The following is a 13,874-nucleotide window of genomic DNA, read 5'->3' on the forward strand; positions in this document are numbered from 1 at the left end:
GACATTTGCCTTGTATCATCCTTACTGTGTGTACCTCTCAGTCTCATCCTACCTCCAGCCTAATCCTCAGGCAGCTCTTTTACAGCAGGGGCTGGTCCCATCTGTGTCACTCTCCTGGGTTGTGCCCCGCACAGGATCCTGCACAACAGTGGGTGCGCTCTAAATGCTAACACAGATTTGCGTGGGAGGCAGCTCTGACCCATCTGAAGAGGAGAACCATCCCGGAGGAGGGAAGGGGTGTCTGGAGTTGTCTTTTACCGAGCCTCCCCCCCGCTTCACTGGATTAGAGGTTGGGTTCTATATGGAGAAAAGGGGATGGTTCGGGGAAGGTAGGTCTATAGCTACCACGATGAATGGTCCTCTGGCTCAGTCCGAGGTTCCAGACTTGCTTTTTCTGCCTGAATTGCTCCAACGCACCCTGTGCTCTAACTAAGCTCCTAGTCCTGTGTCCTTCATTCTGGCAACCCTGTCGGAGAATAGGAAATGAGAGACAGCCGCCGGATCCCGCGGTGAAGTGTGCCTCATCAGGGTCCGGGAGGGCTGCGAGTGGCCAGTGAGCGCCAGCGGGGTTGTAGGCCCTCGCCTAGGAGCTGAGCTTACATCAGTGAAGACCACGGATGGCAGTCCTCGCCCGCTGGGTGTTCAAATTCCACGCAGTGCCTGGGGGGCCAGTGTAAACAAGGAAGTAAAATCAATAGAATGTCAGAGAGTGCTAAGTGTTGAGAAGCATATGATGAAAGAGCCTCTTCTCTGGATAACGCGAGAAGTTGAAATAAAGGAAGCCGGGCTAATCAGTAACCTGGTAGAATTTCACAGTGAGTTTCACTCCGTTAGTTCAACGGTTCCTGGCGAGAAAGAAAAAAAAAAAACAAAACCCAACCCACAGAGCTTCCTGTCCCTTTAAAAATGGCGGCTCCGGCCCGGCCTGCACTACTACTGGTTGCACGAGGACAAGGGGAGGGGCGCGGGGCGGGGCCGAGGCACGGACGCCGCGAAGCCCCGCCTCCTACGGCAAGCCGGAGGTAGCAAGATGGCCGCCGCTGAGGAGGCTTGTGGTGCTGGGGCCGACGCGGACCGGGAATTGGAAGAGCTTCTGGAAAGTAAGAACTCGTAAAGGGGAAGGCCCGACGGTGGGCGGTTGTAAGGGCTCATTCCGGGGCAAACTGCGCCCGAGATATCGGGGGCGGAGCGGGAGAGGCTTTCCAGAGGTTGGCCGGGGGCAGAGGGTCTGCCTGTGACTCCGAAGAAAATCTCTGGGTCACCCTCTCCTTCCTCCGCGGCGGGAGCTCGGGAGCCCACGCTGGGCCCCAGAGCGTCTCAGACCGTTGATCTCCCTGCCGGAGGGGAAGCAGTAGCCCGCCGGACGGTGTTTCACGATCCGGCACCGAACTCCCCTAGGTTTCGGTGAGCAAGTTCTTGTTAACCTAACTTCCTTCCCGCCAGCGGCTGTTTTCGGTCTTTGGTGGGCTGCGAACCGACTGCTCGCCTTAAGGGTCGACCAGCCCTTGGCGCTGCCCTCTCCCCGCTTTTTTCCTCTCGCCAAGCCTTTCACCTTTCCCTCCCCGGGCCCCATTCCAGTACTTTCACCGTGTCAGACAGCTCAAGCCGACTCCCCTCCATTACTCTGAAAAACTGAGGGGGAGAGGGCTTTAGGGGGAGACAGCTCACCCTCCTGAAAGAGGCTGGATGTTCTTTTCTTCCCCGCCCTCCGCTCTTCTGCTGGTTTCTTGCCCACAGTGGGGCCAGTGTCCTCCCGCTAAGCCCAGCAAGCGGATTGGTGGGGAGGACTCAGGTTTTTAGAGCAGAGGTGAATATGTTTTGTCTCTTGCCCAGTCACAGAGACGTGGGCAGGCAGAAGGATGAACAGAAACGGTGAGGAGTGCCAAGTGACTCTGTGGATTGGCACATAGTTATCTGCGGAGATGAGGCCAGAGGAAGCTCTAGGAACTTTGCCCAGGGAGGGCTGAGCCCGGCGTTAGGAGAAGAGAGTGTAATGTCCCCCAGGGACTGTCGCGTGCTATCCCTCAGTCTGTGCGAGTACGAGGACCCACGGGAAGCGGGGTGGAACGTCTTGTGGCTTTTGCTTTCTTGCCAAAAATTACGCCCTCGAGGGCTCCAGAGTGAGTTCAGGAGTTTAAGAACACCTGTGTTCTCTGCTCTCGTCGGATATTGGTGTGGGATTTCTGGGGAATCGGTAGAATGTGGCAAGGAAGTCACTGCGTAGATGGAGATGTCTTTGCAGAGCTTTTAAGTCTCTCTTTCCTGCTATGAGAGAGACGCCTCTTCCACCTTTAGGGATTTCTTCCTCTTTGATCACAATAAATTGGGTAATGAAGAGGGAAGTGGGCAGCTTATTGAGGGGTGGGCCAGGAGAGGGACACTTAAAAGGGAGATGGCACTTTGAAAGACTGTTCTCGTAATGCTGTGCCCAGAACTTACCCCGCACCCCCCCCCACCAAGCCTTGAATCCTCATCCGTCCCCAACACACACACTATGTCTCTTGTCTCTGAAGGTGCTCTTGATGATTTCGATAAGGCCAAACCCTCCCCAGCACCCCCTCCTACCACCACGGCCCCTGATGCTTCGGGGCCCCAGAAGAGATCGCCAGGAGACACTGCCAAAGTATAAATTCCACCCTCTTAAGGGAGGGTGGGGGGGGGCGGTGTGGGCAAGCACCTGCAAGCAGAGGTGGGGCAGGCCCCTGTGGGCTGGAGTGGATTGGGGGGAGGGGGCCTGGCCTGACCCTGAGGATGGAGTGGTGGGATCTTGAGGAAGTGGTTCGAAGAGACGGCAGATTTAAAAGGTTGGTTTGGGAATGCCACCCTATACCCTTCCCTCAGTGGCCCGGTGCCTTTCTTACTGTCCTCCTGAAAAGAGGTAGTTAGAATGTCCAGTGGAGGTGGGCAGGAGGGCAGCACTGCATTTCCCTGAGCCCCTGCCTGTGGCTTCTGTTGGTGGGGGCCAAGTAAGAGATGCATTTTGGCCCCCCCTCTTCGCTGCAGGATGCCCTCTTCGCCTCCCAGGAGAAGTTTTTCCAAGAACTGTTCGACAGCGAGCTGGCTTCCCAAGCCACTGCAGAATTCGAGAAGGCCATGAAGGAGTTGGCTGAGGAAGAGCCCCATCTGGTGGAGCAGTTCCAAAAGCTCTCAGAGGCTGCCGGGAGAGTGGGTGAGGAGGCGGCCCTGGGGGGCTGGAGACCCCTGAACAGACCTCCACAGTGTCTGTTGCGCACAGAGAGCACTCTTAGTCAAGCTGACAGCACTCATCATATCACGGCCATCGGGTGGGACCAGGAGATGGGAGGAGGGACGGGGACGCTGCGTTATGCAAGGGGGCGAGGCTGAAAAGTCACAGAAAAGATTACTGAAAACTGACCATTTTAAAGGTCATAGTGTTGTGGGTGTCTTCGTGGAGAACAAAGTGACACCCGGTTCGAGTAGATCTGTGAAAGTGACTATGAAGGTGACCACGGAGGATTCAGAGGTTTGGAGTGCTAGTGACTCACCAGTAAATGCTGCGTATCCAAGCTGATAACCAGCGCAGTCTGGGGAAGCAGACAGTAAAAATCCAAAAGACTTGGCCTTTCTCGATCTTTCCTAGGCAGTGATGCAACCTCCCAGCAAGAATTTACATCTTGCCTGAAGGAGACACTCAGTGGACTCGCCAAAAATGCCACTGATCTTCAGGTGAGGGGAAGGGGTAGGGGCCACGAGAGCCCGTCAGACACATCAGCAAAAAGACAGACTCTCTTGGGTAGCATCTGAAGTCTGTCCCTGCCACACTGTTTTGCTGCTGGCAAGTTTAAATAGTTCTTTCCCACTTGAAAGGGTGCTAAGCATCCCAAGAAGGCACTGTCTTCAGCTTACGATGGGGTCACATCCTGGCCGATCCACCGTAAGTTGGAAATACCACAAGTTGAAAATGCATTTAATACACCTACCCTGCCAAACATCACAGCTTAGCCGCACCTACCCTGAGTGTGTTTAGAATACTTACGTTAGCCTGTGGGTCTGCAAAATCACCCAACACCAAGCCTATTTCCTAGTAAAGTGTTGAGTATCCCGTGTAATTTAGTGAATGCTGTCCTGAAAGTAGAAAACACAACGGTTACGTGGGGACAGAATGGTTGTCAGTGTTATCAGTTGTTGATCCTGGTGATCACGTGACTGCCTGGGAGCCACGGCCACCGTGGCATCTCGAGGGAGTATCATCTGCATGTCGCTAGCCCCGGTCAGGGATCCAAATTGAAAATTGGAAGTAAAGTTTCTACTGAATGTACATCCTCTTCACACCTTCTAAAACTGAAAAGTGGTCTTAAGTCGGACCATCTGTATTTGCTCACCTCTCTCCTGTCCTTTCTAGAACTCAGGCATGTCAGAGGAGGAACTGACCAAGGCCATGGAAGGGCTGGGCATGGAAGAAGGGGATGGGGAAGGGAACATCCTCCCCATCATGCAGAGTATCATGCAGAACCTACTGTCCAAGGACGTGTTGTACCCATCACTGAAGGAGATTACAGAAAAGGTTTGTGAACTTCTGTTTCTGCCTTTCCTCCTCATTTTCCACTGTGTCGACGACGCCTGTGGGCTTCCTTGTCTGCCTCGAGCCTACAGAGCTGGAGTAACTCGAGTGCACAATCTCTCTGCTCTTTTCTCCTTTGTCTATTTGGAACAGGAGAGTGGGGAGGAGCTGTGTCTTTGGGAATAAACGTACCCCACTGAAGATGCTTAAGGTAGAAGGGGAGGCTCTTCAGCTCTGGTTTTCTGTAAACTGGTTCGAGGCTGTTGTCTGATCAACCCTTTCTTGTATCTCTTACCAGTCGTTTCTCTGACGATGATTTACTGGCTTTATGCTAGAAACAATTTAAGATAGTGTAAAAGATGGTCCTTGCTGTCAAAGAGCTTACAGTTTCACTAAAGAAACAAAACACAGGAACAGAAGCTTTTCGACGACACGGTGCAACATGCGGTCAAGAGTGAAGTGGACAGTGGAGACCAGGAGGCAGCAGACTGGGGTCCGGGTGCACCGAATCCAACTGTCAAGCGAAGAGTGGCTCTTGACGTTTATAAAGGTTGTAAAATCAGAACAGACAAAGGAAAGAACATGTGACAGAGAGATCACATATGGCCCATAAAGGCTAAAATATTTACTGTCTGGCTCTTCACAGAAGAAGTGTGCCGTCCTCTGGTAACTGTAAATGCTGGCACAGCCAGGTGACGTGGTTGGAGTCAGTGCTACTGACGTCTTTAGTTTTGACTTCCCCTGTGTCCCCTCCCCCTTCGCATCTTATTGCTTTTCAGATTTTATTGCCCTTCCTATCCACTGTCCATTAATTCTTCTGCACCCGTTCTCCCTTTCCTTAGTATCCAGAATGGTTGCAGAGTCACCGGGGGTCTCTTCCTCCAGAGCAGTTTGAAAAATATCAGGAACAACATAGTGTCATGGGCAAGATATGTGAGCAGTTTGAGGCCGAGACCCCCACAGACAGCGAGGCCACTCAGAAGGCTCGTTTTGAGATGGTGCTGGATCTCATGCAGCAGGTGAGGCCTCCTCTTGCCACCTGCCCCCCGGTGCTGCTGGGTGTGTGTTCGGTGGAGCGGGTATCTGGGAAGGAGGCCACACTGCCAAACCCAGGTGGAGGAGGGAGCACGAGAGAGGCCACGTAGCCTGGTCCCCAGGAGAAAGGAGAGAGACAGTGGCTCAGATACTTCTTTCGGACTGCCGTTTCGTGGGATTCTCTCCTTCTCAAGTTCCTCTTACTTTCCAGCTACAGGATTTGGGCCATCCTCCAAAAGAGCTGGCTGGGGAGATGGTGAGTATATCTTCTCTTAGATTTGAACCTGAGCCCAAGTTTCTGGAATTCTGTAGTCTCGAATGATTCCACTTGAGGTGATCGCTGTGGCCACTGGGGACGCACCTTCAAAAGCTGTCGCTTGAGGTAAGAGCAGTAATCTCAGTCCCTCCGTCTCTTCTCCAGCCTCCTGGCCTCAACTTTGACCTGGATGCCCTCAATCTGTCAGGCCCACCAGGTGCCAATGGCGAACAGTGTCTGATCATGTGAAACACAACACGCGTTCGGCCCTGATTCCCAGCCATGGGGAACATCTGGAGTCAGCAGAACCACTGGGAGCCGAGGCAGGAGTGTCGTCTGCAAGAGCAGTCTGCCCACTGCCCTCTGTCATCCCAGCTGAGATCGTGCCATACCAGCTGAGGCTCTTACTCTGTCTTTCTGGTAATAAGGCCTATTGTGCGGGCCGTTTCTGTGAACCCTATCCGTTGTGGTTGCTGCTGCTAGCAAAGGCCCAGCTACCTACCAGGTGAAGGAAAGCATCCCTTTGGGGGCATGCCCTTCTTCCCCCTCCCAACTAATGTTATATATGGCCACACCGATGTTCACTTTTACATCCAGGGTCTTTGTGCCTTGTCTCTACTCCCTCTCTCGGACTGGGGAGCAGAGACAGAGTCCTGGGGCTCCGTATCTCTCTAGTTCTTTTGGGAAGAGCCTTTGGAAATGAATGGGGAGAAATTCAGCCTGGGCTGGGGCTCTCGGTCTGTCACCGTGTCCTCTTGCCTTCAGACAGACCGTTGGGAATTCCGTGGAGGGAAAGGAAGTAGGGGCTTTTGCCTCTGATCACAGTAGGGTTGAAAGAGAAGCCCTGGGATTCTCCTCTCGCCAGGTGCTGAGCCTCCAGGTCCCTGGTGTAGTTTGAGAACTCAAGTCACCAGCTTGGGTCTTTGTATGACGCTGTGTGATCTGGGTGAACCCAGCCCTTGACCTTCCTGTGCCCCTGCCTCTCCTCCTCTTCTCTCTTTTTAAATACCTGTTTATCCCAGCCCTTCTCTGCACCCAAGCTGTGACAAGGAAGGGCCATCCACTACTCTGATTGGCCTCCTCCCTGGAAAACATACATAATTACAGTGTCAGGTCTAGGAAATGAAAGACCGTTCTTCCCCAGATGTGTTCTGGCTTATTTGAGACCTCTGATTTCTCTGAATCCTGTCCCTTGATTAAGCAGGTGACTTGGGAATGGGAGTGGGGTGCAGCTCGGGTCCTTTCTCTTGACTAATAAATATTCTGATTGAGGAGTGTGGCCTGTTTTTCGTTCAGGTCTTTCTGTGATCTTCCTCGGCTTCTGTAAGCTGCAGCGTGAGGAATGTTTGCAGACCAGTTCATACCATTGCAGTGCTGGTTCTACCACCGCCCCCTTCCCCAGCTGAGGCTGCCCCTCGGTTGGCCAAGGACGCTGGATGGCCATCTTGCCTCGTTGCCTCTGGGTGTTCCAATCTGGGAAGCCCTTCAGTTGGTGTTGTATCCTAAGGTTTCACATTTTTATTATCGTTAGCAATATATTATTAACGTTTTAAAAATTATTTCTATTATCATTGTTATTTTGAGTTGATCTTGCCCTTCTCTTTGGGAACCACTGCATCTATGGACCTTGGCTGCCACGTGTTAGTGGATACTCTGGTCAGACCAGCTGGCTCTCCTGTCTCAGCACTCAGAAGATAATGCACAGGGCAGGTGACACTCAGCCTCTGAGTCACTTGGCGCTCCGAACATGCCACTTTGCAGGGGTTAAGCTTTCTTACCCTTAAGACGATTCCACACATTCTGTGTGGATGGGGGATTGAGCCTCAAGCTGTTTGGGAAGGTCTAGGTACTGGACCGCATCAGAATATGAAAGCCCCAGTCTGAATCTGACTCCTCTGTTGTGTAGGAGGTGGGAAAAGCGGAGGCAGACTCGTGATGGTGGTCACAGGGCCTGAATGGCCAAAAGTCTCTACCAGCTCCGTCCAAACACCGGACGAGGATAGAGAGGAGGAGGGAAGGACAAAAAGACCCTGTCCCTGAACCATGTACCTGCTGTACTGGCAGTTCTCTTTTACCGATTTTCAGTCCTGCTGTCCTAGTCAGGGCTTACTCCAGGAATCCAGACGGATGCTCTAGTCCAATTTAGTTTTGTTCCCAAGCCATTTGTTTTCATTTTGATTGAACATGAACAAACTGACCTCCAGCTCCTCTCTGTCCCGGAAGCGCTGTTGGAGTGGTTCTGGGCTCGTGGAAGACAGAGCGGTCCTTCTCAAACTGTCTGCTAAAGAGCCAGGGTTTTTGTTTTGTTTATTTCACCCAGTCCTTCGTACGCTCAGATGCGTTCCCGTTGCCCGTGACAAGTGTGCAGTTCACACAGCACGCCACCCACCACGCAGGCTTGGCCACACCCAAGCTGACCAGGCCCCTTTCAGCAGGCTGAGTCCACTGATCATGCCCCTGGACATCACAGCAATGTCAGAACGCTAAGACATTTCTAGACACTCTGAACTTCTAACTCATCATGTCGCAGACAGGTAGAAAACTGTTCACAGACCAGTACAAGTCTCTGAAGCACCTTGGGTGGCACTGCTCTGGGGCCCTCCCCGGTCTCCACAGCTCCGTCGGCCATACTGGTATGTTTCTGTACTTGTTCTCTCTCACGTGAGGGTTGCCTCCAGTCCACTCTTTCTTTGGCCAGGGTGTGTCGCTGTAAGGACCTCTATATTATTTTTGGAGCCTTTTCTTCTGCTTAAAAATAACCATTAAGAAGTTTAGGTTTACGCTGTATGTGGAGTTTTTATGCTGCTCTCAGACTTTAAAGGAGGTACCCCTTTGTTCCAAAATTCTGTATGTTAGAAAATAAATTTGTAGTTGTTTGGTTTCATGAGTTAAGAATCGAATTCATACAGAATTTGCGGTAATGAGGGTATTTTCCCGTGACTCTGGAGACCATCCTGGCGAGGGCCCCAGGAGGTGCTTATCATACACTGTCACGATGGCTGGGGAGCTTGGAAAAAACGATGGTCCACAGTAAACGAGGTTGAGATGATAGACCTTACGAGAAACGATCAAAAGGCTTAGAGGAAGTGGGCATGTGAGAATGAATGTCTATTACACCGGAAAACCCACTAGCTGACCATGTTCCTTAGGAAGGTCTGGGGACATTTTTGTTTGCTTTATGAAGGAAAGGCACTAATGAATGGGTCACTGGCATCTTTGGGAAATTTAGAAGTGGCTGTCTCTGTGGGTGGAGGCTGATGGCAGGGGATGTTTAAGAACTGGTTTCCCTTGTAGCAGTGGGGATGATAGGATCCTCGCATGGCGGAAGTCAAGTGGCAACACTTAACTCTCAGAGTCAGGGTGGGTGGGTTTCCATAGGGCAGCATGTTCAAAGTGGAGATGGCTAATGGAACGTGGGTGGTCCCAGGGACCAGATAAATGGACAGCCAAGCAAGGCATTGGTTTGTATTTAATTAAGAGATCAAGAATGATTGAGCAGAAGAATGAGATCAGTAACTTGAAAAGTCAAAATTCCTTGCCCATTTTTTAGGCCTGAGACAGTTCTTAGATTCAGACTACCAATTGAAAGATCCATTTACTTAGTCAACCATGTATTGGGGGAAGATTGCCCAGATTTTTTAAGTTGGAAAATAGGGATACTGGGCCTGAGTTGACTTTGATACCCAGGGACCCGAAGCGCCACCACAGCACTGCCCTTCCTACGCCCCGTCCTCATCGCAGTAGGGGAATATGGGGTCAGAACGGAGTGCTTGCCTGAATCTGCCTCACGGTGGGTCCAGAAACCCACTTTATGGTCTTTTTTTTTTTTTTTTCAGTTTCCAAATGTATAATCAGAAAGGACATTCTTGACAATCGGCAGGAAGCCCAAGTAGAAGCTCCTGAAACTGCACCCCCACCTCTACCAAGATAGAAAATAAAAAATACTGCGTTCTGGGGGAAATGGCAGTAATTAGTTCAACGCTTAAAAGGGTAGGGGGATGCTGGAGTGTGGGTCTCCATCATTTCTTTTAATTCCACCCGTCTGGCTCTTGCAAAAACTGGATTGGCCTGAGGCGGATTGCATGGGGCTACTGCAAACTTCGGTGGGTGGTAGTCCAAGCAGTACTGTGTTGGGTGTGTTTCCTCTACGAGAGGAAGTAACACAGCTTCGGGTATAGGTACGTGGTTTTTAATGTGTACTGTCTGACCCTCGACAGAAAGCTTGCCAACCCCTCATCTAGTGAATACGTTCTCCCAAGGAGTATCAGAAACACTTTGCATTCACAAGTGGTGGGCACCAGTATACATTCACAGTCTTGATCTGGAGCTATGTTATTTCCCCCCCATCGTCACCGTGTAGCCCATTCTGCGGGGTACCACGTTTGTATGCTTTGTGTAGCTTACGCTACGCAGGGATTAAGGACATGCTAATCAGACTTGATGAACAAGCAGTGTCAAGTATTCTGGGTTCCTTGGTGAGACACATGCACTCCGGAGAGTGGAAAATAAATCCTGCAAAGATGCACGGTCCTGCCACGTTGGTTAAGTTTTTAGGAGTCCAGGGAGCTGGAGCATTCTGGGACATTCTCTCTAAAGTAAAGGGTAAGTTATTGCATCTTGTGTATTTTACCCCAAGAAAGAAGCGCGGTGCCTTAAGTAGGCCTCTTCTGTTTTGGTGGCACCGTACTCTGTGCTTAGGAATGCAAGAAAGGCCTCTGCAGCAGATCCAGGCTATGATATACAAGCAGCCCCGCGGCAGGGGCCGTATGACCTGGAAAATTCTGTGGTACTAGAGGTATCTGTGGTAGGAAGAGATGGTGTGTGGATTCTCGGGCTATCCTCAACAGGAGAGTTCCAGCATAGATCTCTCGGGTTCTGGGGTAAGGTTATGCCATCTGCAGTAAAGAAAGTTTCATCATTTGAAAAGCATCTCCTGGCATACGATTAGACCCTGATAGAGACTCAGTGCTTGACCACAAAATATCAAGTGACTATGTGAGCAGTTGCCCATATAACCAGCTGGTTATTGTGAGACCTGCCAAGTCATAAGATTGGGCGGATACAATAGCAATTCGTCTTACAATGGGAACAGTACCTTTGGGAAGAAGCCCAAACAGCCTTGCTGGGCACGAATAAGTTAACCTGAACAAGGGTCCTCAGTTCTCCAGATTATGTACATCTGTTACAGTGATAGCTTTGTCCTAGCCCATGCCTGTGGCAACAGGAGAAATCCTGCAACCATTTGATTGGCCAGACGAGAAAAAAATCCAGGTCTGGTTCGTGGAGGAGTTGGTTTGATATGTTTTAGGGCAAGCCAAATATGGACTATCGCTTCTCAGTGGCCCCATCTGGAGTGGTCCTAAAAGTCAGTGATGAGGGCAAATTCTCAATCAGTAGGTCTTTAGGCAGTGTAGGTGATTATCCGCTTTGGAGAGTGAGAAGTGGCCTGAGGCAAGGGTATATGTGAACTCAAGGTCAGTGGGCTGGTTGGTCAGGGGCCCAGAAGGTGCAAGATAGGAAAATGCGAGAGAAGATCTGGTGAAGAGCATTTGGGTGGGTCTGTGAGAGTGGGACTTACTATAGCGTTCACCAGAAAAGCATTAGCTAATAACCAAACGGACAGGACGATTTGACCAGGAACCTCACCTGGCCCAGTTCTTCCAGTGTGCTCATGAGTAGAATCACCCTGATGGCAGAGATGGAGGCTGTTTATCGGCCTCTTAGCATTGGACGCCTCTCTTGCCAGAGGCTGACCTAGCTATTCTAAATGTCTAACCGGTCAGCCACAAAGAGCAATGCTGATCCCCCAGTTCAGTACCACTGCTCAGGGAGAACAACCAGCCACTTGGTGGCAATGATTCCATTCTGGAAAAGTCAGCAACTTACTCTGATCCCATATCTTGCTTTGCTTATCCTGCCTGGAGTGCCTTAGCTAGTAGGACCATCCAAGGACTCAGACGCGTTTGATCTACTGGTATAGGATCCTACATAATAATGCTTTGGAACAAGGGACCCGTTTAATGACAAAGCAGGTGCAGCAGTGGGCGCATGACAATGGGGTCCACTACTGTTACCAAATACCTTTCCATCCAGAAGCTTTTGACCTGGTAGAGCATTGGGATGGCCTTTGGAAGGTGCATTGGTGGTGCCAGCAAGAATGGGGTGCTGTCCTTTACAATACAGTGTAAACCCACATGACCATAATGGGGTGCTTTATCCTCAGCCCCTAGGTAGAATCCAAGGGCTCTGGAACCAAGGGGTGGAAACAGAAGTGACCCTATTCAACATCACTCCCAGTGATCTACTTGAGGATCAGGGGGTAAGGGGTGCCGGGAGGATGCTTCTATCAGGCACAACATAAGAATGTCAATAAACTTAAAGAGATGACCGTCATCTGGTCGCTTTGAGCTCCTAATGCCTGCAGACCATCAAGCAAAGAAGTTACCATACTGTTTGGGACAATTGACTCTTACGAGAAGATAGAACTGCTGCTAACATGGACACAGTGGGAAGCATTTGATGCGCACGTGATCCTTGGGATATCTCTTGGGCCTCCTATACTCAGTTTTAACCATAAATGAGTAAGTAAAGAATTACAGCCTGATTAAGGGCATGATCTCTTAGGGCTCGAAACCCTCAGGAATGAGGGTCTGGCTTACTCCACTGGGTAAGCCATCTTGACTAACAAGTGCTAGTCAAGGGGGAGATGACTCGACTGGGTGCTAGAGAAAGGAGATCATAGCATTTACAGCTTAGGGACTCCCCTTGTAAGTGTCCCCAGAAGTTAGCCAGAATGCCTGGATAGAATGGACTTATGTACAAAGCATATGGATCTGAGCAATGCTAGAAGCGGACTATATAAACATTGTTGGTACCCTGTCCAGATCCTCTTTACCAGGAAGTGTAAGTTTTGGCTGCTGATAGCTCACAGCTGCATCCTCTTGAGAACTGCCCTCTGTACCGACAGGAACCCCTTCTGGAAACTTCTGGAAGGTTATTCCCTCCTGGGGACAGCATCACGGCCAATGGTATGATGCCGGTTTTGGTGAAGAAGTCAGCTGGGATTCTGCTGGAGATTGCATTATCAGCAATGACATGTAATCATTAGTTGTGTTATCAGTAAATGATAATAGATAATTCCCCCCTTTCCTCGAGGTGGGACAAATGTGCCATGTATATGCCAGGAGTTCCCAGTGGAGGATAAATGTAGGAGCCCTATCTTTACCTAACTTTTCCCCCTGTCTTACCTTGCTTGCCTCACTCCATTTACAGGTTTTACTTGAGAGCACTCCCTCAACGTACCATTTGCATGGAATCCCTTTTTTGAGCTCAGCTTCTAGGGAATGTAGCCTAAGGCAGGAGAACAGTGGAGCCAACCAAGAGAGGAGAACAGGAGCAGTTTGAGTTTGACCGAGGTAGAGCAAAGGTGAGTTCAATTTGGAAACATTAAAGTACCATTGTCTGGAAGAGAAAGGAATATCCTTAACCTGATACAATGCATCTATGAAATCCCTACAGCTTACGTTATACTTAATGGTGAAAGACTGGTTGCTTTTCCCCCTACGATCAGGAATAACACAAGGATATCAGCTTTCACTACTTATATAAGGTTCTGGCCAGGAAAGTTAGGCAAGAAAAAGAGATAAAAGGCACGGACATTGGAAAGGAAGAAATAAAACCGTATTTGCAGACGGCATGATCTTGTATATAGGAAATTCTCAGAATATAGGGTCAGTTTACAAAATACATTGTAGTTCTATACATTTGCAATGAACAATCCAAAAATGAAGTTAAGAAAATAGTCCCATTCACAATAACATCAAAAAGAATACTTGGGGAGGGATGCCTCGGTGGCTCAGTCAGTTAAGCATCTGACTTCAGCTCAGGTCATGATTTCATGGTTCGTCGGTTCGTGCCCCGCATCGGGGTCGGTGCTGTCAGCTCAGAGCCTGCTTCAGAGCCTCAGTTTCCCCTCTTTCTCTGCCCAACCCTAGTCACTCGCTCACTCCCTTGCTGTCTCAAGATATATATATATATATATATATATATATATATATATAT

General features: G+C 50.1%; 1 protein-coding gene across 2 annotated transcripts; it reads left to right on the forward strand.

Annotated features, from left to right (window-relative positions):
- The first annotated feature begins 992 nt into the window (after positions 1 to 992).
- PEX19 (peroxisomal biogenesis factor 19) lies at positions 993 to 11,945 on the forward strand. 2 transcript variants are annotated; one of them, XR_007458886.1, is made up of 9 exons: positions 993 to 1,100; positions 2,514 to 2,623; positions 3,004 to 3,169; positions 3,602 to 3,687; positions 4,364 to 4,525; positions 5,365 to 5,541; positions 5,769 to 5,813; positions 5,979 to 6,233; positions 7,110 to 11,945. XR_007458886.1 is itself a non-coding variant. In XM_049634692.1 (8 exons), exons 1-8 carry the CDS (start codon positions 1,031 to 1,033, stop codon positions 6,060 to 6,062), a joined length of 900 nt encoding a protein of 299 aa, XP_049490649.1. In that variant the 5' UTR covers positions 993 to 1,030; the 3' UTR covers positions 6,063 to 7,085. The 2 variants fall into 2 exon arrangements, 1 of the variants encoding a protein (XP_049490649.1); XM_049634692.1 differs by lacking the exon at positions 7,110 to 11,945 and having other exon boundaries at positions 5,979 to 7,085.
- The last annotated feature ends 1,929 nt before the right edge of the window (positions 11,946 to 13,874 follow it).

The sequence above is a fragment of the Panthera uncia genome, chromosome F1 (assembly GCF_023721935.1).
Source record: "Panthera uncia isolate 11264 chromosome F1, Puncia_PCG_1.0, whole genome shotgun sequence".
In the NCBI taxonomy this organism is placed as follows: Eukaryota; Metazoa; Chordata; class Mammalia; order Carnivora; family Felidae; genus Panthera; species Panthera uncia.

What these genes read in the sequence shown, in the direction of transcription:
- PEX19 (XM_049634692.1), top strand. Translation starts at nt 1,031, where the DNA reads ATGGCCGCCGCTGAGGAGGCTTGTGGTGCTGGGGCCGACGCGGACCGG. An exon ending in TGCTGGATCTCATGCAGCAG is followed by an intron (nt 5,542 to 5,768) that starts GTGAGGCCTCCT and finishes CTTACTTTCCAG; the next exon opens with CTACAGGATTTGGGCCATCC. An exon ending in AAGAGCTGGCTGGGGAGATG is followed by an intron (nt 5,814 to 5,978) that starts GTGAGTATATCT and finishes TCTCTTCTCCAG; the next exon opens with CCTCCTGGCCTCAACTTTGA.